This window comes from Ictalurus punctatus, chromosome 14 (assembly GCF_001660625.3).
Source record: "Ictalurus punctatus breed USDA103 chromosome 14, Coco_2.0, whole genome shotgun sequence".
In the NCBI taxonomy this organism is placed as follows: Eukaryota; Metazoa; Chordata; class Actinopteri; order Siluriformes; family Ictaluridae; genus Ictalurus; species Ictalurus punctatus.
The window spans coordinates 15857231-15882707 of record NC_030429.2 but is presented as its reverse complement, the minus strand read 5'-3'; the positions used below and the strand labels follow the sequence as shown (position 1 = coordinate 15882707).

The following is a 25477-nucleotide window of genomic DNA, read 5'->3' as shown; positions in this document are numbered from 1 at the left end:
TAATTTGTTATACCAGATCTTATTTAAGGGCTTCATAGTAAAGTGGGTGACTAGAAATGCACATATCACTTTTCTGTTTATTTTTTTTTTCTAAACAAGTTATTCTTTTCATTTCACCATTGCATGAAATCCAAATAAAAATCCATTTAAATTACAGGTTGAAATGCAATAGGAAAAATGCTAAGAGGGGTGAATACTTTTGCAAAGCATTGCGACACAATAAACCAGATCTGTCACATCCTCTCCCCTTGTTTTGTTTTTATTGCTCTGCTCTCCCCCTTTTGTAATCCTCTCCTGTTCATTCTTCCTTCCCCAGCCATAATCACAATAAGGCCAGGATAATGTATTATTATTCTGTATTATTATATTAATTTTTAGCTATAGAGGCATCCACAGTAACTGTAATGTAAATAGGGTTTAGGAGATTTTGGTGTTTTTTGTCAATCCTGACAAATGTGGGTGTATGTTAGATTTTCATTCATTTCTGTATTAGAAGCCAGGCCTAAATAGTGCTTAACACTGTACTATAGAAATGACACAATGCAAGTGTTTAAAGTATTAAACACTTATTTATTAAACACTTTAAAGACTTAAAAGGCATTTTATCTGAATTACATGTTATATTTATACAAATGGAACATTACAAATTATTTGTTACAATATGAACTGGCAATTCAATAAGCAATTTAACAAATACAGCTATATTTACAAAGCAGCAAACATGCCACTTGATAAACTTGCATATGTCTTTTCCAAGGAACAGGACACTCATGAAAGTGTCCTGTTCCTTGGAAACACTCAGTTATGAAACTGGAGTTATAAAGAATATTGTTTTCTATTTGTTCATTTAAACACAGTTCGACAGATGATTTACTACAGCTATCAATTTTAAACTTTCACTAATAGCTACTTATTTACAGATTCAAATGTATTGCATGCTATAAAGTTTTTTTTAACTAACCATTCATTAAAAAAAGCGTGTATTATAGGTGTTTCTTACATATAAAATATTTTACATTGAGAGATGATGCATGCTAACCTTCATTTTACTGAGAAAAAAGTAAACTGCAATATAAAATTTGGAACTATCCGGATCCCAATCTCGAAGGGTATCTCAACATGCCCTTTGCTCTCTTTATGCTCGATTGAGGATTGTGTTCTCATTGGCTTCATCCACCTCCTCTTCCTCAGGCTCAGGTTTGTGTATGAATCCATACCTGCGATAGATGGAACCGTCTCAACTTGTATACACAACGTCTGCATCATCTCCGCTGTCCTCAGGCTCGGGTACTCCCTGAGGCATGGGGCGTGGATCAGGCCTGGCACCCGCCGTCCCGCTCAGCCTCTCATAACTCTGTCTCCAGCACAGCCTCTTCCTGGCACGGGCCTGTGTCAATTTTGGGTCTCTGAAAAATAATAACAACTGGATAGGTTACGTGTTTGTTGAAGCATAACTAATTTGACCTATATCAGTAGCCGTAATGAGTGTATTTTACTTGAGTTTTTAATATAATAGGCTTTATGGTAGTCCAATCACGGACACGTGACGTCACTAAAATAACCATGAAGCACCTGTCCTCGTTGAGACGAGTGTTTCAATATATCACATGTCTACATTGTGGTTAGGCTTGCTGCGATATTCGATGTTACTGGTGTTACCGCCACACATTATTTATATATTTCATATATTCCCTATTTATGTGAATTTTGTGTGATTCTGTGTACGTTATGGTATTATTGTCTGTATGTATTATTCATTCTTACTGGTGTATTTCAGTCCTCATCAGTGTCTATGTCTACTACACAGACATTGCATGGTAGTCTCCTGAAGGAACTGTGTTTATGCATTGCCATGCAACGTGCTAAAAATGACAATAAAGCTGACTTTGATACCACAGTGTAACTTGTGTAGCTCTTTTTAGTAGCGCTTGTGTATCTCTTTTTGCCAGATCAGGACACATTTAGGTAGCTAAATAAAACACAAGTTCCTGTTGTAGGGGACATCCCCTCAGCGTGTGTACACTACAAACACTGAGCCTGATTAAGGAAATAACAATGAAATGTTATTTGTAAGTCGCTTTGGATAAAAGCATCTGCTAAGTGAATAAATGTAAATGGACCAAGAAATACTCGGTGTTATGTTTCATTTCTTACACAAGCAGTTATTGCCATTTTACTGATGTTACTGATGTGTGTATTGCTAAAGATTTATTATTTGATTATAGCAACTATAAGGATGCAAAAAGCATTAAAACACACACACACTTGCAGTACACACATTTTGAGAGTAGTAGCGGCCTTCTTCACAGCGAGGGTAACACACCCCTTCCTGTAAGATACTGCCCCAGTCGCACGTCAGACAGCTCTGAGGTGTGTTATCTGCAAACACATGCACATTCACAAAGAGTCATTAGATTTATAGTTATAGAGCACAAGAGGTCAATTTGGAAAGTAAGTTGATGAATAATTGATATGGCAATAATAAAAATGTAAAGATAAATAAAAATCAAATACTCAAGACACAATAACAAGACATTAATAAATGGTTAATTCTGTAACTGAAATGATTCATTCTGTGATAGGATGTGATGTTATTACTTCCTGGTTTTACCATGACTGGATGTTCATGATAGAACAAGATAAAACATTTCATTTCCTAGTTGACAGGATTAAATTTCAGACTTCTTACATGATGATTTTTGTATCCTAGAAAGTCTGAAATGAATGCTTTTAAATAAGATGTATAGTTGGAAAGTACTCAGATTTCGCATTAAAAGTACAGCTAATTTAAAATACAAGTTGCTTTTCCTCATGTGAATTTGGACAGTTACTCACCATGGTACATTTCTAGATTCTATATGTTGTATTACACAACCACATATTATTATGTACATTTTAAAGGGGGAAAAAAAGAATTAAATACAAATATGTAATAATACAAATATATGGTTGTAGTATTTCAGAATCTGCTCATCTCTTGGGATGTTCACATACAACAGTCTCTAGAGTTTGATATAAAGGTACAAAAACAAATAAACATACAAAAACCATCCACAGAGTCCCAGTCCTGTGGGCGGAAATGTCTGTCTGGCACCAACAACCACACCATGGACAGAGTCACTGAGATCACATTTTTGCCCATTCTGAAGCTTGATGTGAACATTAACTGAAGCTCTTGACTTGTATCTGCATGATTTTATGCATTTTATGCAGATATTACTTCCATAACATGCCTAAGACACGCATGAAGACAGAAGGCGCGGCTTCAGTGAATTCAGGCACCATGTCAACACTGTGTGTTCCAGTGGAAAGTAAAACCCCTTCGTTTACTTTTCCAAAAACGGACGAAATTAGGAATCAGTGGTTACTGTTTATTTATGATGTTGTTCCTGAGAAGTACGACCCAAACATTTGATTGTGCACAGCGCATTTTAAGGAGGACAGTTTCCTGAACCTGGGCGCGTACAACGCAGGCTACACACAAAGACTACTCCTGAAAAATGGGGCAATTCCCACTTTGCTCAGACAATCTTGTGCTTCTGGATCAGAACCTGTACGTATGTTTGATTATTTTATGAAGTATCTGCTATTGACTGTTCAAATGTGGAGTTTTGTGTTGTGGCCCAGGGCTCAGTTGAAGACCTCTGCTAATGTGCTACAGTTGCAATCAAAAGTATTCAACCCCCATTGCATATTAGGTTTATTGACAAAATTTACAGACTTTCAGCTGTTTGCAATGAACAAATCAAATGAAAGCCATTGAAATAGTTCAACATAACAAATGCTTCAAGTGTTTTCCCCAAATTCAACTGAAAATGCAACTTATAATGACTTCTCCAGTCTCAAAATTATTCAACCCCTTCATGGCAAGCATTTTTAATACTTTGTAAAGCGCGCTTTTGCTGTTATGACCTGCTGCAAATGAGATGCATAGCTGAATTCCTGAGGAATCGTAGCCCATTCCTCATGAGCAATGGCCTACAGTTCAGTAATATTCTTGGTTTTGTGTGCTGCAACTGCCTTTTTCAAATCGAACCAGAGATTTTCTATGGGGTTCAAGTCAGGTGACTGTGATAGCCCTGTAGAATCTTCCAGGACTTCTTATGCAACCAAGCCTTGGTGGAATTTGAGGTATGCTTGGGATCCTTGTCCTGTTGAAAGGTCCAATGACACCAAAGCTTCAGCTTCCTGACAGACGGCATGATGTTTTCTCCTAGGATTTCCTGATACTTCAATAAAGCCATCTTGCCTTCCACACACTGCAGGTTTCCAGTGCCAGAGGATGCAAAACAGCCCCAGAGCATCACCTAGCCACCACCAAGCTTGACTGTGGACAGAGTGATCTTTCTTCAATATTCTTCCTCCAGACATACTGCTGATCCATTGTGCCAAAAAGTTCCAGTTCAGTCCCAAGTTTTGTTTCATCACTCCATAGAACAGAATCACAAAACTTCTACGGCTTATTTATATGATTTTGAGGCGACTTTTCTTGTGCTTTTGTAGTCAGTAGTGGTGCATGTCTTAGAGTTCTGGCATGGAAACCTTCTGAGTTTTGTACATGCCTTACTGTGCTCACTGAAACCTCAGTGCCTGTTGCCACCAGGTCTTGCTGCAGGTCTTTTGCAGTCACTCGAAGGTTTTTCACAACCTGCCTTCTCAGAAATCTGGTTGCAGCTGTTGATAGCTTCCTTTTTCTGCCCCGTCCAGGTATTTAACGCATTTTCTACCCCTAGCCAGTTCAGGTATTTCATGTGTTCCATCTCAAGCACACCTGGTGCAACTAATGAAGCCCTTGATTAGTTGCATCAGGTGTGCTTGAGGCAACACATATTTTGCATATTTGTGCTGTTCTGAGGGATTCTATTCAGGGGGTTGAATAATTTTGAAACTGGAGAAGTAATAAGTTGCATTTTCAGTTGAATTTGGGGAAACCACTTGAAGCATTCGTTGTGTTGAACTATTTCAATTGCTTTTGTCTGATTTGCTCAATGCAAACAGCTGTAAGTCTGTAAATTTTGACAATAAAGAACATTTGCAACGGGAGTTGAATAATTTTGATTGCAACGGTAACTAAAGGCTAAGTTGCCTCAGGTGTTTGTATGTTGGTGGTCTAACAGAGATGTTGAATATAGCTTCTGTTGTAATAGTATCTTGAAATGGTTTATATCAATCGAATCACAAGAATCTTAGCTTTCCAAAGATATATTGCATAAATACCCATGTACACACAGAAGCATAGTTCTGCACTTAATAACGCGCCGGCCCACCAGTGGGGTGTCATCATTTACATCGTATCTGAAAGGTAAAGACAGTTACAAAATAAAAACTTACCACTGGGAAACCTTCTGCTCAAGTCGTGTTTGCAAAGTTGGTTCTGCTTGATCAACCACATTTTCTCAATCTGACTCACGCTCAAACTGATACATTAAAAATGACATGTTACTTAGGAGCGTAGAATAGTTTTAGAAGCCTTGGAGGCTGAAGCTAACCCAAGGGGCATTACATTTCCGGAATAGAGGAATAGAGGTACTGCAATAATGTACAGTATGTGACAATGCGTTTTTTGAACATTAAAGCACATGAATCTTTAAGTAAATAAATAATTACAGTTTAAAAACATTTAAAAATCATGATATGACCCCTTTAAGGTGCATGGAGCTTGTACCTGTGCAGGTCTTGCAGCTAGTGTGACACTGCCAGCAGGTTTGTGTGCTTTGGTAGAAACGGGGAGGGCACCGCTCCACACACACCCTGGTGCCCTGAAGCTCCAGCTGAGGTGGGACACACACTATGCAGGCATCTGGTCCCGGGCCTGAGCACATCTCACAGGACACATGACACTTCTCATAATGGTAGCCTGTACTGTAGTACCTGGTAATAAACATTTTGTCAACCACACTGTGATTTCTGAGATTCTAGATCATCTTAATATATTTATCAAATTGTGAAAAAAAAGATAGTCAGGCCCTGGGAGGATCAGGATTTCTAGGAGAACTGCCTAAGTAAGTGCTTCTTTTCTCTTGGACTGATTCCTTCCCATTCATTATATACTAATACAAAAAAAATTGCACTGTCCACATCTGTGACTAGCTACTATAATTATAGTATGGGGGCAGTGGTGACTTAGCGGTTAAGGCTCTGGGTTACTGATAGGAAGGTTGGGGGTTCAAGCCCCAGTACTGCCAAGCTGCCACTATTGCACCCTTGAACAAGGCCCTTAACCCTCCAGGGGCGCTGTATCATGGCTGACCCTGTGCTCTGACCCCAACCTCCAAACGTGCTGGGGTATGCGAAGAAAAGAATTTCACTGTGCTGTAATGTATATGTGACCAATAAATACCACTGAACAGTGCCATTCCATTCATTACTTCTTTGGTTGATAAACTATATATATAAAAATAAGCCTTTAATAATTTCTTAACACAATATATCATTCCTATACAGACTATCAATTTTCATTTGAATGCATGTGCATGGTTTTAGAATTACTCATTAGGCACAACTGAAGGTGTGGCAGGAGATCAGCAGATTATTTATCAGTAAACAAAAGTGCCACACTGGGATCCATCTTGGGTCCTATCATAGTTTTATTAGTTTAATTATATTTAAGTACGCTCAATGGAAATTGTTGGCTTTTTTACTGTCATATTTGTACAAGCAAACATTTGATCATATTTGAAACAGTGCCTATTAATGAAGTTGCTGTACTTGAATAAAACCACAAGGAAAAAATAGCTTTTTTCAGTCATTTAATCAACAGAAATATCAATAGACATTATAGCATTCTGTGGAAAAAGTAAGTACACCCTTGGCCTCACCATTGCCCTCTTTAGCAGAAATAACTTCTGTTCTGCATAATTGTCCACCAGGCTTGCTGGAATTTCTGATCACTCTTCCATCCAATATTCTTTCAGCTGCAAGATGTTTGTGTCACGGTTCGGATGGTTGAGCCAGAAGCAGATGCAGACGCAGATGCAGGTAATGACATTTATTTAAAGAAACGTACTAAGAAACAAACACACTATGAAAACTTGACTAAACACACTGTGGCAAGAAACAAACATCGAGACATGAACAACGGGAGTCTAAGACAACGAAAGACAAGCTAATAGTGCAGACAAGGACTATTTAAACCCATGAGTGCTCATTAACCAAAACATGAATCAGGTGCAGGTGGTCATGTGACAACTAGTGCAGTGCAGTGGCTGATGGGAAGTAGAGTCCAGAGTTTCTTGATACGTGACAGTTTGAGGGTTTTCTTGCATGTACTGCCTGTTTCAAATCCTCCCACAACATTTCAACGGTATTCAAAACCGGGCTTTGACCAGACCATTCTATATCCTCCATTTCTTCTTTTTGAGCCATTCCTTGGTGGATTTGCTAGTGTGTTAGGATCATTATCAGATAGCCTCACATTATCTTCAAGCACTCTTTGAAATGATGCAGAACTCATAGTTGAATAAATGAATACAAGCTGTCCTGTCCCTGAGCAACCAGAAATCATAACATTTCCACCACCGTGTTTCACAGTTGGTATGAGGTGCTTCTCCTGAAATGCTGTCTTTGATCTGTACCAAACATGTCTGCTGTTACTGTGGCCAAAAACTCTATCTTTGATTCATCTGTCCAGAGCACATTATTCCAAAAGGCCTGGTCTTTGCCTATATGCACATTGGCAAACTGCAGTCTTGCAAAGGCTTTTTCCTGGCATGCCTCCCATGCAGGTCAAATTTGCAATCGCTTTCTGATTGTACAAGCGTGCACTTTGACACCAACAGTTGTAAGACTTACTAGCAGATCATGTGAGGAAATTTTGGGGTTCTTGGAGACTTCTTTCTCCATCAGAAGGCCTGCTCTTGGGCTGAATTTACAGGGACAGCCATTCCTGGACTAATTGGCAGTCGTTTGAAATCTGCGCCATTTGTAGATGATTTTCCTTACATGATGTATGTATGGAATGATGTATTTAAAATAATTTGGAGATCTTTTTAAATCGCTTTCCAGACTCATAGGCATCCACAACCGTTTTTTCTGAAGGATATGAGAGGGATATAATTAAGACCTGTTCCACCTGCACATGCTAAGCAGGTTCTAATCACTGGCACTCAATCTTGAACAACTGATTCTAATCTTATGGATTTGAAAGTGTGATAAATTTAGGGCTGTACTTGTTTTGTTCATTTACATTGTGAAAATTTCTACAAAATGTCAATTGATAGAGTGTATCACCTTTATTAATAGGCACTGTTTCAAAGAGGATCAAATGTTTGCTTGTCCAAATATGTAAAAACAAACAAACAAACAAACAAACAAAAAAAACCCACTTTTTTTTAAATCAACAATTTCCATGGGATGTCCTTATTTTTTCACATGACTGTATGTAGCATGCTGAAAGAATTAATCCTTCCACTCACTGAAACGGTTCAATCGTTCTTCTGGCTATTGTGTTGTAAAACAGGTCAGAGGTCACATGAAAGATAGCAATGTGTGCTGCTCACAATACAGCAAAGTCACATACAAGACAATGTTACAGATGGTTTCATATTTATTTTCATATTTCAACAATTTCCATGGGGTGTACTTATTTTTTCAACATGACTGTAATACAGGTACTGTATATTGTTTCAATATCAAATATTGATGATTATATAACATTTTGTATTGCTGTGTCTTTAGTCATTAAAGAGACTTCAAGGTGCCTTTACTAAAAAGTTTAAAACCTACCCATAAAAGCTGGTTCAAAAACAAACAATTTTGTTGTTCACCGGTGCCAAAAAATGTTGAGTACAGTGATATAAATGTTTAGAATTTAGATTGCAGGCACACTCATTATTTTCAAATATAAGTATTGTATATAACAAAGCCAAGCTTAGCACACTCTTCCTTTACAGTGCTTGTAAGAAACTCACCTATACTCAGTAATCTGTGTCACAATGTAACCCACAATGTAATGTAAATGTTAAATTCAACAGTGCAGTCAGCTTGCTCAAGGACGTACCAATATTTGCCAGTTGAGTCTTATCAAATATAAAGAGCAGTACTGTGTCAAATCAACCTGATTTTAAGAAGTCTATTTATATTCCATGCCTACTAACGTCATATCAATGTCTCAATGTCCGAGACACGACATGCAGTCACACCCTAAGAAGAAATGATGTTTGCTCAGTATAGTTAATGCTAAAGAACATTGACTGTGTACCGATCATGACTCTGACCTCAGCAATTTTTCTCATAATTAAAGCATGGGAAACCTGACTTTTAAAGGAAAGATATGTTCTGGCACTGTCCATAGAGTCGACAGTTATCTCTATGTTGTAACATCTTGCTAACAGTGCATTTATTTCTTATCAAAACAATATGTCATTTTTAAACAATATGTCATTTTTATTTAAAGCCTGAGTAGAATGAATCAATTATTAGTCATTACTTGTTTATGAACATTCTTTTAAAACACTAAACTGGGCTCTAAGTGTTTGGCCACATCTGAAGAAGTGTGTGTGTGTGTGTGTGTCTGTGTGTGTGGAATGAGTTTTACCCCGTGGGACAATGGCGGACACACAGATGTGAAAGCGGGTGTAAGTAACCAGGAGAGCAACTCAGACAGTCTTTAGGAGATGCTCCAGAGCATGTGGCACACACATGATCACATGGCATACAGAACCCCAGCTCAACGCCATCAGCTTCCTCGTGGGCACTATACATGCCAACCGGACACTCAGTCACACAAGAGCGATCTGTGAAGACACAAACACATACCTACGTTTTCTAGATAAAGAGAATAGTATTTATAAAAGAGAGAGATAGCCAAAAGGAACTAAAAGTCAACAAAGTCTACAAAAGTGAGATAATATTCTATTCTATTCTTTTTGTAAGACACAAAAAACCTAATTTACATTATGACAGACCAATCAAATTACAAAGACACTTTTCAATTGCTGAGTGAAATGAATGCACTCTCACTATTGAGATACTGGGGCAGGGCACAGGTCTGGCAATCTGTAGGCCAAGGTCCCTCACAGGACTGGAAGTGATGATGGCATGCCTGGCATGTGAACTGATTGGCATGGAGGAAGGTTCTGGGTGGGCAGTCTGAGTCTCCGGTCACACCACACATCATGGTGTTGGGGTCCAGGGCTAGACCTTTCACACACCGTGTGCACTGGGTGGGCTCTGGGCCTATACACAATGCACATGTCTGGTGGCATTCTAGAGTCACGAGAAAACAATTTGGTTAATACTACAAAATGCTGTCTGCCATGTATGCAATCTCCCTCTTGACATGTCTTAACCTCCACTAAAGCACCTTCAGCTTGCCCGTCCTAAAAACTATACAAAACCATTTTAATAATTTTTTAAAATAACAAAATCATTTTCATTTTCTACTTAATCAGTTCTGTTTGGGTGAAATTAACATTGTTGAGTTTTACTGAAAATAATCATTTTCTTCAATTGTGTATTTTATAGGGGTTGCACAGACTACAGTAGCTGACCAATACATTCACTCAATAGATGAAGCCAAGTCTATAGTCAATTGCACTTGACTACGCTGAAAAGTATTCTTATACTGTATATATACTCTTCTCCTTTAATAGACCATTAACACGTTGATAACACTACTGTATGTAGTTTAGAGGTGTTTCTAATCCCAAACCTGCCTGTTCCCAAAGGAATTCCTTAAAAAGTGTATCAAATGATGTCAGTTACTAAAAAGATGGACAGAAAGAAAGAGAGAAAGAGAGAAAGAAAGAGAAAGAAACAAAGAGAGAAAGAAAGAGACTTTTTTTGCACTCAGCCATCTAGGCACATGAAGGATGCATGTGTATATGCTTAAATACAGTTCATACTGCTGATATCTGAGACAAGGATAGACTGTATTGGGTATATTAAACTTTATAACTGTGTTGCAATTGGCTATTATACCTTATTGTTTTATTAATCATTATCTCTTAAGTGGATGTATTACCCTATTATCCCCGAGCATGTTACTATATGTACACACCCCATTCGAGAAATGGAAACTATTAAAACTGCAATGTTGTAACAGCTAATTACTGTACGGGCTGTCCCTTTGTTCTTTTTTTCCCCTCTCTGTAGATCCGATCATATTCGTTTAATTTTTATAACAGTATAATTGATTTAAAAAACAAAACAAAAACATAAATACAGTCCCCTCCGAAACTATTGTAATGGCAAGGCCAATTCATTTGTTTTTGCTGTAGAGTTTAGAGTTTCAGCTCTTACTTCCTGGTATTTATATGTAGATGTGTTAAAACGACATAGAACAGTTTGTATCAGACCACTCAATTTGTAAGTGAGCAAAAATACTGCAACATGTGACTGATGGTGTTTCCTGTAACCAAGGTGTGACCAATTTGTGGCTCTGAACCTCTACTCTTGTGCTGTGTCTGAAACCGCTCACTCGTTCACTCATTCGCTATTCCCTATATAGCGAATGACATTTGAGTCCACTCTATGGGGAAGAAATGGAAGGAAAAGGAGTGAGCGAATTCGGACGCTGATAAGGAGTCAGAGAGCATTATGGATCGTATCGTAAAACAGTAAAGTTCATTTTCTCACTGTTCATCTCTCATGTTTATTGTATTAGTTAACAAAGATAATTAAAACTGCTTGTCATGTTTATTTACTATTAGGCTTATTTATTACATTTAATAAATATATTTAGTATATTTAAAACTAAAAAAGAGAATGCTATTGTCTGTCACATTTATTTTATTTGTTTATTTTTTAAAAAGTAGAAAAGAACTATTTTTTTTGCTGGGTTTCATTTCTGAGGGATTTCCTGTCAGTGTCCTCAAGTTGACTCCAGAGGTAAACCTGGTGCAAAATGTACCTCGTCTCACTAGTTTTAGTTTTGGCGAAACCAGACAGAACAACAACTTTAAGGCGTGCTTTGTTAGCTCGGAGATGCCATCTCACATTAAGACATTAGACAAAATACATCCAGGTGTTAACTAAATAACTGATGACTAGTTACTTCCAACTATTGTAAGAAACAAATCCAAAATATTTTCCCCAATCTGTCCTTAACTTAATTAAAAAGTCGACAATACCTTCTTTTCTAATATGCATGTGAATACTGCACTGTGAATGTGTTAACTAATAAATCTGAACAATTCACCAAATTATCATTTGATGCGTATAGTTGGTAATTTAAAAGTTAAATAGCAAACTAAGTGGCTGAAAATAAATACTGTGCCAATCAATCAATAAACTGTATCATTTCACTTCGAAATAACTCGATACAGATGTATTTTAATTAGGGTTGCAACTAACGATTTTATTTTCACAAACTGAGTATGGATTATATACAAATATAAAGTTCAGACCAAAACTTTATACAACTGTTTGTCCAATTATATAAGACTGAAAAGAACCCAATACACACCAGAATATATATTATTCATTTAGGACTATAGTTTAATTCTGTGGTTTTTTTTGCATCCATAAAAAGTAATGCATAACGCATTACTTTTTATGTTTGCACAAAAAGCACAGAATTAATCTACAGTCCTAAATGAATAATAAAATCTCACTTTTACTGCATCTTGTGTGTCTGTTACTCACTGCCTTTGGGCATATTCTTTTACTAATGTTTACTTTGATCATAGTATTATAATTAGACATTACAGATCTTACTTGCGCTCCCACTGTGTATCAGTGCACCTACACCACGCATGAGGAGCTACACGGCCTCGTTACTAACAGATCACTTCCGTTATAATAAACAACAGAAGTTACACTGAAAGCATGCAAATGCACCCTATAATGACAATAAACTTAAATTTAACTAAACCTCTTAAGAAACTTGTACCAGTTTCCCCAAGCCCTTGCACACAGTGGAGCATTTTGGATATAACATAAATTTGTGCTCATGCATCACTGTCATGCTTCCATGCTACACAAGATCTGTTGATCATGCAGCAGGACAATGACAAAAAACACACTGCCAACCCAACAAAAGAAAAGTAGAAGGTTTTAGACTGGTCAAGTCAATCACCAGATCTTAGTCCAACTGAGCATGCATTTCACCTCCTGAAGAGAAGACTGAAGGGAGAATAGCACAAACAAATGAATTGGCCTTGCCTTCCAATAGTTTCGGAGGGGACTGTACTTTTACACTGTTTTAATTTCACCTTCCTACGCTCATTAAACATATAATTTTAGATTATGCCTCAGGTGAATTGGACTTGGCTTAGCTAATAAGACACACCAAACAGGACAGACATTATTTAAACAGACAATAGAGCACACAAGTCTACAGGTCTTGCATAATTATACTGTCCTCTTAATTATATTTAATAATATTTTAATCAGTTTGCTTAATAAGTCGTTTTTATGGCATAATGTGTAAAGTATATTCACCCTGGCACTCCATGCTGGTGGTTTGGTAATAGGTGCCAACAGGGCACTCCTCTGAGCATGTGCCTTCATACAGCTTCGGTGCCAAAGTGGAGCAGCTCTCACAGTCATCTGAGAGAGGCCCAGAGCATGTAGCACATAACTCATGGCACTGCCCACACACACCCTGGTCCAAGTCCTCAAAATAACCCTCTGGACAGCTGGCTTTACACATGCCATTCAAAAGCAGGTAAAGAAAAGTACATCCTGAAAAACACATATGCAAAGCATATACATGAGGCGGGGTGGCACTTATATTAATGAGATATACTGATTAATAAGAATCAACAGGCTGAACATAATATTAAGCTTGATATTTTGGTTGCACTTTTATGGAGTCTCTAAATGCAAATAAATCATTAAGATAAAATATAAAACATTTTCTGGAAAAAAAAATTACTGTATAAAAAGGTATGCTGACTGTATGTTGTATGTACTGTACTATATTATTGTTTGCAAAAAAATCCACACAAAAAAAAAAAAAAATAACAATTGTGAATGCATAAGTATTCACCCCCACTGCTGATCAGAAGGTCGGGTTCAAGCCCCAGCACTGCTAAGCTGCCACTGTTGGGCCCTTGAACAAGGCCCTTAACCTTATGTGCTCCAGGGGGAGCATTGGCTGACTCTGTGGGACCTTGGGAAGGTTATAAAAGGAAAACATATGGGTAGACCAAGGAAGATAACAAATGCCAGGATAGAAAACTCAAAGCAATATGCCTTGAAAATAGAAAATGCACAACAAAACAAATGAAAAACAAATGGTCGGAAACAGGAGTCAATGTTTGTGATAGAACTGTAAGAGATCGGCTGAAATGAAATGGGATTTACGTATAGAAAAGCCAAATGAAATCCAGCACTAACACCTAAACAGAAGAAAACAATGTGACAGTGGGCTAAAGAGAAGCAATCATGGAGTGTGGATGGTTGGATCAACGTGATATTCAGTGATGAATCATGAATCTACACCAAGGAGATGATGCTGGAACTTTTGTCTAGTGTTGTTCTAATGAAACATATGAAGATGACTGCCAGAAGAAAACAGTCAAATTTCTGCACTCATTAACGACATGGGGTTGCATGTAAGTTAAAGGACCACGGGAGACATCAACGGTCAATGCACAGGTTGAAATTTTGGACACTTTTCTCAATACATCGATAGAAAATAGGTTTGGTGATGAAGTCATTTTTCAGGTTGATAATGCATCTTGCCACAGAACAAAGAGTGTTAAAGCTTTTCTTCAGGAAAGGCATATCAACTCAACGACATGGCCAGTTAACAGTCCTGATCTCAGTCCTATTAAAAATTTATAGTGGAAATTAAAAAAATTGGTCCATGACAAGGCTCCATCCTGCAAAGCTGATCTGTGAACCGCTATTCGAGAAAGTTGGAACCAGCTTGATGGAGAATATTGTTTTTCATTATTTTCATTCGTCATAAAAGCCCAAGGAAGACCAATAAAGTATTAATTTTGATTTTTTTGTTGTTGTTGATTCCATCAGTTTTTTTTCTACTTGATCTGTAAAACATATGCCATAAATTAAAACAATTTAATTTAAATTGTCTGAGGTATGTTGCATGATGATATTAAATAAAAATTGTTTTGAGTCATATCTGTGATTTGTTTATATGCTATGAAGTAAAAAAGCCAATGAGTGTGGTGATCCCATAATTTTTGCCAGGGTTGTAATGTATCAAGTAAACTTTATTTGCTTATAAATCATATGACATGCAACATTAATAGGTGTCCAGCAGAGGTGAGGCTTGCACTATATGCAAACTAATTTCTAAGAAACGCCGCAAAACACAGCCTAAAGTCATAGTTTATATATATATATATATATATATATATATATATATATATATATATATATATATATATATATATATATATATATATATATATATACACACACACAGACACACACACACACACACACACTTCATGCTGTTTCTCTCAGTCAGCAGGGTGGATTTATTCAAAATGTATTAAAAAGTGATTAATTCACAACACTGCATGGATGTATTATGATTCGTGAGTATTAATACCAAGCACACACAACACTAAACATTACTGTTTGATATTATCTGCCTTGCCTTTTCAGGTTTTTGGGTTTCATAAATGTTTTAAAGTTTTTTTTACAACTGAAACACTAAACTGTAATATAATTTTGGAACATCCGATACTTTGTGTGTCCTTTTCACCTAATAAATATACAATACAGGATTAAATTTCCATTTTTTCCTTTGACAATATGTAATATCTGGCCACTAAAGAATACTCTATATTTAAAATCCCATATCATCAATCTGTTATATGAATTCAATGATGTCATGTCTTCCCAAAATGCACTAAGAGTAAAGCTAGTGCTCTCTTAATTTAGGTGCTCTTTTAATACATACTATCAAAAAACTGGCCCTTAGGGCATCTGATGATGGGACACGTCCCATAAATGGGATGGTTCCAGCCATTGCACCTGTAAGAGTCTCTAGCTCATGGGCCATGGCAGGTTAGACATGAGGCATGACAGGGCTGGCAGCGCCATCCTCTGGCATCTCCGAACATTTCCTGGGGACACTCATTCACACAGGCTCCATCTGGAAACAAAGAAAAAGAACATCCAAATATTGATCCCCTTAAAAAACAATACTACAAAGCGATCACACATTCAGAGCTGATGGTCTTTCAATTATCTTTTCTCTCCTTTATCTTAATGCATGACTATGTCTTTATTGTTCTCATTCATTTAATAAACCCTGATTCTCATGGATTCATCTCTTTAATCTTGTCTAATACCTATGATTTCTTTCATCTGTGTGCTGAATTTTACATAACATTCATTGCATGATTTAGAGTGCCACTGCATTGCTATACTTTCACAGCACTGAACCATGATTTCACACTTTGCATTTTGCTGGTTTGCATTCAGACGTAGGTGTGGATATCAAGTTAAATGAATATCATGACACCAATGCACTTGTGCTCGCTCTAACATCATGAATACACACACACACACACACACACACTTATGTACATGCCTGCTAGCTAGTGAAGTCATATAAAGGATATAGGAGTAAAGGTTACAAAGCATATAGCTAAAGCACAGACAGCCATAATGGATGAGAGAAAAGGGGATGGGTAAAATTACTCAGGTGGATGTAATACGCACTGTGGAGAAAGTGGCCTGTCTGACATGTCAGACAGAGCGTCTCACTCCCCCAGTCTAAGCAGGACTCTGGGCAGCTGAGACACACACCCCTACTTGGCTCCTCATAGCTCCTCTGGGGGCAGTGATGGCGACACTGGTGCCTGTACCTATACACAGAGAATTGATGATAAACCTTTATGGCTCAAACCTCACAATAATCCATTTTAAATCTTCACTAAGCGGAACCATATTAAATACATTTCCTTATTTCCATTAGGTTCACTGTAGATATTCAATAATTCATAGTAATTCCTGAATTAAATGCTTGAAGATTAAAAAAAAAAAAAGAATAATAAGCCAGGACTATAAGGAGTTAAACAGATATACATATTACACCATGAATAATAGGAATAAAATGAGCAGGTTAAATGTTCTCTTTAAACAGTAAGCAGAGAGAATAATGTTATTTAAAAGGTCAAATGGCCAGCACTCCACTCCATCTCTTTCCTTTCTCTCCCAGGATGAACAGCACAAAGAGATGCCTAAGGCAGCCTGTTGAACTGGGTGAACAATAACCAGAGAACACAGTCCACCCACATACTGGAGAGCAAACGAACACCTACAAAGCAACAACAAACATGTTGCACTACACTTAGTAAAGCTTCAAAGCATGAAAATGTTCTCACTGTTCACCTCACTGTTCACCTCTTACATAGTCTCATAATCATAAATTTGGTTAGCAGAGAAATGTACAGTCACGTGAAATTGTTGGCTTTTTTTGACATGTTTGGACAAGCAAACATTTGATCATCTTTGAAACAGTGCCTATTAATAAAGTTGGTATACCTGAACAAAACCACAAGGAAAATAAGCTTTTTCAATCATTTATTCAACAAAAATATCAATAGATATTGGCCCTAGACACCCTTGGCCTGAGAAGCTAGTATTGCCCCTTTAGCAGAAATAACTTCTTGTAGGCATTTTGCATAATCGTACACCAGGCTTGCTGGAATTTTTGACCACTCTTCCATGCCATATTCTTTCAGTTGCAAGATGTTTGAGGGTTTTCTTGCATGTACTGCCTGTTTCAAATCCCCCCACAACATTTCAATGGGATTCAAATCCAGACTTTGACAAGGCCATTCTATAACCCCCATTTCTTCTTTTTGAGCCATTCCTTGGTGGATTTGCTAGTGTGGTTAGGATCATTATCAGGTACCTTGTGTAAAATCATGCCTTTACTTATAGGCCTGCCAAGATCAGGTGACATATATACATATACATATATGTGTGTGTGTGTGTGTGTGTGTGTGTGTGTGTGTGTGTGTGTGTGTGTGTGTGACAAAACTACAACAAAAAAAACCCCGCTTCTACTCTATATTTTCTCAATCTCTAAACTTGTCTATACCTTTTTTTCGAATAAAGAAAAGAAAAGAAGGGGAAGTAATGAGCGAGAAAGAATACAGAAAGTGTGTTACGCCTTGCTCCCGTTCCATCACGGGGAATAGCACACACTTTCTGGGTGAAGTGTTTAGGAGTGTAGCATGCGATGGCAGCCTCGAGAGGCTGCGCATGGTAACGCCTACATTAAACAGCTCGGCTCGCGACTCGCGCTCTTCTCGGCAGCCCAAGCGAGTTGGGGGATCTTATGGATCCAGAAGAGGAGCCGGAGACGAGTGCTGCTTTATCTCTTGCTCTGTCTTCCGGGTTCGGCTCTCCGCTGGATTTTGGAGTTCGTGTTGCGACTCCTCCTTCTGCTATGGTAAGCCAAAAGGGGGGGGGGGGGGGGGGGAGTGGGAAAAAAAACCACACACACAAAACTCTAACTCCGAGGAGCCAGAAGGATGTGCTAAAAACTGAGAGCAGCATATAAAGAGCTGCTTGAAGTGATTACTAAGGCTGGATGAGCCTTTTTCTCCCCAATGAAAGTAAATCCCTCACACTGCAGAAACTCCCCATTCTTCCAGAAGTGCATGACAAAATATCAGACTTCTAGGGGAAAACCTTGCATAAGCCATATTTATAACCCCATGATGTTGGATTATTCAGCCATTGTGGGGAATGAACGGCCTGGCTATTTAGCTATGCTGAAGGTGGAGGAGGCACTTGCGAGCTATCCCTCTCCATGGACGGCAGGTAATTAGGGGGGCTGGCTTTGCCATCCAAACTACCATGTAAGGCCACTGTGGCATTGGTGGGCAAGCCTATGCAGTAGTAGTTTTGCTTGTGGGTCACTGCAGACAATGACAGTGTTGCAGGCCTACCAAGCAGACCTGCTGAGTGAGCTCGACATATGGTGGCATTCAAAAACGCCAGTTCCTTCCCTGTTGTCTCGAGTTCACCCGGGCATCCACGAGTGGAGCCCGGGCCAGCACTAGTGCAAGGGAGACAGAGAAGGCGAGTATGGCAGCCCGCCAACCCCCGCAGACAGCCAGGGGAACCGGGAGGCCACAGTCACAGTCTGCTACTAGGCTTGATCTGAGAATGGTCGTAAAGGCCAAGCAGGCAAAGAAGAGCGGTCCTGAGGGGCCGTGGAGGGATGTATAGGGGACATGAGGTTGTTAGGGCAGGTAGCCCCCAGTGCTACTGTAGGGCCTCCCCTAGCCAAGGTGGTCCCCAAGTTTTCAGTGTTCTCTGTTCAGAGAGCTGTCACAAGGCAACAAAAATCTGATGCTTTCCCTCCAATAGAATGTGGAATAGTTAACGTCACTAAAAGACCATCGGGCAGCGTGGAAACTACTGCCAAATGTGTCTCCATGGGTTCTGTCTACTATAGAAAAGGGTTACCAGTTTATAGTTCGACCCCCCGGTTCTGAGGTGTGCTCAACACAGTAGTCAGCACAGACCAGAGCCCGACGTTAGCGCAGGAAGTAAGTTCCTTTTTGGGAACTTACTTCTCCTGGTCCGCAAAAAAGATGGGAGTATGTAGCCAATTTTAGATCTGCGTCATCTGAACCGTCATCAGGCATACAGGTTCAAGATGCTGACGCTCAAACTTATCATGCCACAGGTTCAGTTCCAGGACTGGTTTGTGACGATAGAGCTGAAAGATGCATATTTCCACACAGGAATATCACCTAGCCTCTGGAAGTTCCTGAGGTTTGCGTTTGGAGACAACACATGCCAATTTCGGGTTCTTCCCTTCGGGCTAGCTTTATCCCCTCTGGCTCTGGCACCCTTGCGACTCCAGGGGATCCGTGTACTAAACTACCTGGATGACTGGTTAATTCTAACACAATCCAGGGAACAGGCGGTTCAACATTGAGAGGTTGTTCTCGCCCACATGAGGAGCTTGGGGCTCAGGTTGAACCTCAAGAAAAGTATGCTTTCTCCAGTGCAGAGGACAACTTTTCTAGGGGTTATATGGGATTCTACAACGATGAGGGTGGTTCTATCCCCATCACATGTAGGATTGATCCTATCAACATTGAGCAAGATTAAGCTAGGTCTGGGCATCCCCTCCAGTCTCTACGAGAGACTGTTGGGCCTTATGGCAGCAGTAGCCAATGTCATACCGTTGGGCCTATTGTACATGAGATCGTTTCAGTGGTGGCTGAAAAGTCAGAGGTTTCATCCTCGGATGAAACCTCTGAGAGTAATCAGTGTCACGCGATGCCTACATGCTCTGAGTATTTGGAGCTGCCCGCAGTTTCTTGCCTCGGGTCACACTCTAGGGGTGTCTCCTTACCACAAGACGGCAATGACAGACGTGTCCCTCACGGGCTGGGGTGCAGTCTTAAATGGCTGTCCAGCTGTGGCATGGAGTGGCATATAAATCGCCTAGAGATGCGGGCCGTATTCCTAGCACTGAAATTCTTTCTTCCTCAGTTGAGAGGTCACCATGTGCTAGTTGTGTCAGACAACACAGCGGTGGTCTCATATAATCAACCACCAGGGAGGGTTACATTCACCCCCCCTGTCTGGGGGGTCATTCATGCCTTTACTAACTAACATGCTCTTTCGGTAAGAACATATGCTATGTGTAATATGCATGTGCAAGTTCAGCAAACTTTTACTTTTTTCCGCATGTGAATGCCTGGTACACTCATCCGGAATGGGCACTCATTCTGCAACTGCATGTTATGCAGGAATATCTTCATGCTGAAAGATGATGTCCTCACTAATGCATTGTCTTTCTTGGAACCCCCTTTTCTGAGCTGTTGACAAGGACAGAGTGTGGCTCACCAAAGCAGAATGAAAAAAATGTGCCCATATTCTTTTCTAAAACAGTACTAGGTCTTTGCTATCATAACTAACATGCTTTTTCGGTAAGAAGAATACCATGTACACTCATCCGGAATGGGCGCGTCCTCATTCTTCAGGAATATCTTCATGCTGAAAGACGATGTCAGTGTCCTGACTAATGCATTGTTTTTCTTGGAACTCTCTTTTCTGAGCTATTGACAAGGACAGGGTGTTCTGTAATAGCAAATATAGCATTGTTCATCAGAGGACTGTCACCTGCATCAAAACAATGCAAGGCTTCTGCTGCTCTGGATGAAGGATAGCAATCATCTTTATCTATTTCTACAGGGACCGTGTCAAGTTTGACTTATGGATTTTCTCAAGTTTGGATAATTGTCTTAAATCCTTGCCACTTAATTTCGCAACATTCATGACGCTCAGCAAGCAAAAACTTTGTTGCAAGGAAATGCCTACTTTGAATATAACGACTGACATGAATTGCTCAGCCTGTAGTGCTTAAATGGCTAAACCACATGTAAACTTTTCTATTACAGTGTTTTCAAACTCAGCATCATCACTGTTTACCATCACAACACTAGCAATTTGCATATATATTTGCATAAGAAATCATAAACCTCATCATCCACTTCAGTATCAGATAGTCCACTAACTAGAACAGAATTACAGAGTTTTAAATTTCAATATAGCACTTGGCCTACCACAGTACAAGTAAAGAGCTTACAATTTGTATATTACCATGCTTTGGAACTTAATTAAGCAATTTGCTATTTGCTAATTGTTATTATTATATTGTTTTATAACGTAGCACGGTTGAATTTTCTAATCTGATCAGAAAGTGTTCAGTAAGTGTGTATTATTTTTGTATACTGCATGGCTCTGACAGTAGTGCTGGCTCTAACTTGAACTATAGGTTTTATATTAATGTGCTCCTTAAATATGGTATTGTTTCTACAATAAGAGCCATACACATGGACTTGTAAAGTGGATGCTCCACACAAGCTAGGACTAAACAATATTAATAAAAGGATTTTAAAATATTTTGTTAAACAAAGAAAGCGATCCCTAAGTGATCTCTAGGGATATTATCTTTCCAATTCCATTGATTTTGAATTGATGCACATAAACTTGGGATAAAATTTTTTTTTTACCAGTTAATTAAAATTGGTAAACATCAAGTCTATGTCTCCATTATTGTGTTTGCGTTCTGCTGGACTTCCCTTTTCTTATAGTTTTACTCATTTTATTTAATATGAATAGATTTATTCATAAATCATTTGTACGAGAATTTGAATTTTGTGCCAGGGTGTTATTTTATTTGAAGAGCACAATTTAGCAGCAGTGGTTTAGTAACTACAGGAGAAATAGCCACAGGAGAAGGGCACAGATGTTTGTCTCTGACTCTTTTATACTGCCAGTTCAGATGAACTCCCAAAACCTAAGAGCACTGATGTGCTGCAAAAAGGTGTGGAATCAGTGAATGAATATTCAGCCTATAACGATTGCAATGATGTCTGCTAAAACTACTTGACAAAACCCAGCCAACACCCACAAAATGTGCTTTGGAACCCCAAAAAGCTAGAGGCAGCATTGAATTAACACATTTAAACTCCATTACAACGCTATACTTCTGATGAATAAACTAGTATAATTCTTTATTTTTCTGATTAATTGTCCATTATAATTATTAATTACTTGTTTTATTAATATTATAATTTTGTATACAGAGATTTCCACAATCAGGATTCGGACAGCTGCGCAGTAACTATTTCACAATTTCTCTATGACTATGTGTTTAATAAAAGCTTAATATATTGTTAAGAAATGGAACCAAACGGTGGTTTCTAGATATTTAATCAGAAGCCTGTATGAATATTACTGTAACATACTCAGCTGTTTTAAATTGCTCATATCATGTATTTGAACATGGAGCGCTACCTGGGTGTGCCAACTGTCTCCATACATAGGGGACTATGTTTGCCAGCAACACGACGGTTGTGCCTTCATCAGTGGATGGACGTAAACTTCTTGGTTGGTCTGCAACACTTCCGGTCTTTTTTAATTTGATAATAAGTTTGGCAACAGCGCTTGCCATGTTTCATGTTAAAGTCCATCGCAACCTAGCAACAGCTTCCTGATCCAGCCATGAGAGTGATTTCAATACGTTCTTCTTTGTCAAAGGCCTTTTCTTTGGCCGTGAAGTGCAAAACACATTAGCAAATCAGAAAAAACATTAACAAATCCGAAAACAAATGAACAAATCCGAAAACACATTAACAAATCAGAAAGAAACGGAAAAGGTAGGAACAGTTTGTGAATGCATTACTTACCGCTGATTGGACGACACATCTGTCAATCAAGATACACAGGAAGTAAGAAATTGTAAACTACTTTGCTTCTTGTACACAGAACTTTAAATCTTAGAAGATAAAAGTTTATATTGGCAAGAAAGAAGAAGATGGAATTTATTAAGCGCTACTTTGAGGAAGGAGATTTATGTGCTGTGATTTTGGATATGCTATTAAAATGCCGTGACATAAAGATTAGCTTGCGCTCGCTGAAAACACGTATAAAGGATGCAGGTCTGTTTAGAAGAAAAAACTATTCCCCATTAAATGAAGTCAGGAATGCGATAAGAGCAGAGCTGCGTGGACCAGGACAGTTGTTTGGTACCGGACAATGTGGTTAGCACTTCAACAGAAACACAAGTTACGTGTAAAACGTGATGTTATGCAGTTGCTGCAAGAACTTAACCCACAGGGAATAGCTCAGAGGACACAGCGTAGATTTGTTCGATTTGTACGTACCACTAAATGGGGCCAAACTATCTGTGGCATGTTGATGGTTATGATAAACTAAAGCCATTCGGTTTTGGTATATCGGGATGCATTTATGTCTTTTCCAGACGTGTCCTGTGGCTTAATTTTTGGCCTACTATTAATGACCCTGCTGTTCTTGGACACAGCTTCGTTACCTCTGTACAACACCTTGGTGTTGTCCCTAGGAGACTACGAACGGACTGTGGAACATAAAATGGTACAATGGCAGCAATACAATGTACTCCCGTCATCACCATACGAACTACTATGCTGGCTCAAGAAACCACATGTATGCTGCATCAATGAGCAATCAGCACATAACATCAGAACATAAGGAAGAGTTGCATGGAATACTTTTATGATATATTTCTGTCCCTTCTTAAGCTTGAAAGGTAGTTACAATCCACTGCCATTGTATGAACAGGAGAGACCAAATAAAACTGTACTTGTGTTTACAGAAGAAAGAAAGTCCTACAGGTTTAGAACAACTTAATTGACAATTTTTATTTTCATGTGAAGTATTCCTTTAAAGTTTTCTGAATTTCACCAAAAACAGAACATTTGTTAAACTACAAATAACAAACCTTCACAGTCAAGGAGATAGTCTGATCAAAAGCAAAATGTCTTGGATTCTTTTTGCCTCTGGTTACTACCTGCTGGGCTGAGTTCTGCTTTGAAGAGGTTTTCCAAATCGGTAGCTGTCAACAACTTCTCAGTGTGGCAGAGGAAAGAAGCCAAAACAGTAGGATGCAGCTGAAGTGCTGTCAAAGACTACAATGTGGCAAGTCCATCTTTAAATCTATCAAAGCAGTCAGAGTTTGGGTTGTTTTATTAACAGGCTTGTAGAAAATGTAATATTCATATAAATATAAACAGTAAGTCATTTAGTGAAATAAAGTAATAATGACTACGTTTATATGGACAGCAATAATCTAATTATTGACCTTATTCTGAATAAACAAACAGTTTCGGTTTCGGACGCAGCCCACGCCTTCAAGCAGTCGTGCGAGCGGTATATATCCCCAATATAATCAGCTGTATATAACTGAATAGAACCATTTTTTGCACTCTTGTTAATGCACTTTTTAATGCACTTTTTTGTTGTAGGCTACAGAGTGTTACATTCTTTCAGCAGTCAATTATAGGCCTAACATAGGCTATTCAAGGGGGGCTCAAAGATGACCACATAAAAATATTTTTATTTTACTAATTTATTTATTTAAAGTTATATTGTGCCTTGCTGGTAGACTATGTGTTAGATTTCCATGTATCTCAGATTATGCCTTTCAGATCTTCCGTCATGCCTTCCAGCCTGTTCTACCATTACTTCTATTAACTTTTAGTTCTGTGCTGCTATGAGCTAGAAAGTGTGGTTTACCGCAGAGTTCAGGCGCCTGGAGAGTCCGAACGAACACACACACTGACACATATGAATGTTCACAGAGACTTCCGTTTTATTAATTCAAAACAGAAGTATTTATACACATTGTACACATTGATAACGGCAGTGCGTGGACGGTTTCTACTGGTGCAGGTGCCAGCCAGATAGACAAAACAAAACACACAGCACACTATGAAAATAAGTCTTTTCAAGACACAGAAAATACATGTGCCAGCTATAAGAAAAATGGCAGTTGATCAGCTTACTTAAAGAGGTAATTAAATGAATACAAGGTAATTAAATGAATTCATTCATTATAGGTATTTAATAGAAGTTCATAATATGAGAGTACATGATAAGTACAATATAAGAGAATTTCCTTTCACTATGCCTGCTGGAATGGAAAAAAAAAGTTCTGTGTTAAATAAATATTCGGAAATTGTAGTTTTTGTAATTTATTTTTTCTTTGAAAAGCAAGACAAAATAGTATAAAGCACATTTTGAC

General features: G+C 38.5%; 2 protein-coding genes across 2 annotated transcripts in view; both read right to left on the bottom strand.

Annotated features, from left to right (window-relative positions):
- Nucleotides 1-2233: 2233 nt before the first annotated feature.
- LOC108275431 (proprotein convertase subtilisin/kexin type 5) overlaps nucleotides 2234-25477 on the bottom strand; it is a 62758-nt gene continuing 39514 nt past the window's right edge. The window contains exons 10-14 of the mRNA XM_053685504.1: nucleotides 13384-13626; nucleotides 9961-10206; nucleotides 9536-9734; nucleotides 5666-5871; nucleotides 2234-2379 (exon numbers count right to left, since the gene is read on the bottom strand). Coding sequence (XP_053541479.1) covers nucleotides 2249-2379; nucleotides 5666-5871; nucleotides 9536-9734; nucleotides 9961-10206; nucleotides 13384-13626 — 1025 coding nt within the window. The 3' untranslated portion in view covers nucleotides 2234-2248. The remainder of the gene's footprint in view (nucleotides 2380-5665; nucleotides 5872-9535; nucleotides 9735-9960; nucleotides 10207-13383; nucleotides 13627-25477) is intronic.
- Nucleotides 15360-23235, bottom strand: LOC128634891 (proprotein convertase subtilisin/kexin type 5-like). The gene is made up of 3 exons (XM_053685507.1): nucleotides 22711-23235; nucleotides 16591-16736; nucleotides 15360-16018 (listed from the first exon to the last, which is right to left on the bottom strand). Exons 1-3 carry the CDS (start codon nucleotides 22731-22733, stop codon nucleotides 15915-15917), a joined length of 273 nt encoding a protein of 90 aa, XP_053541482.1. The 5' UTR covers nucleotides 22734-23235; the 3' UTR covers nucleotides 15360-15914.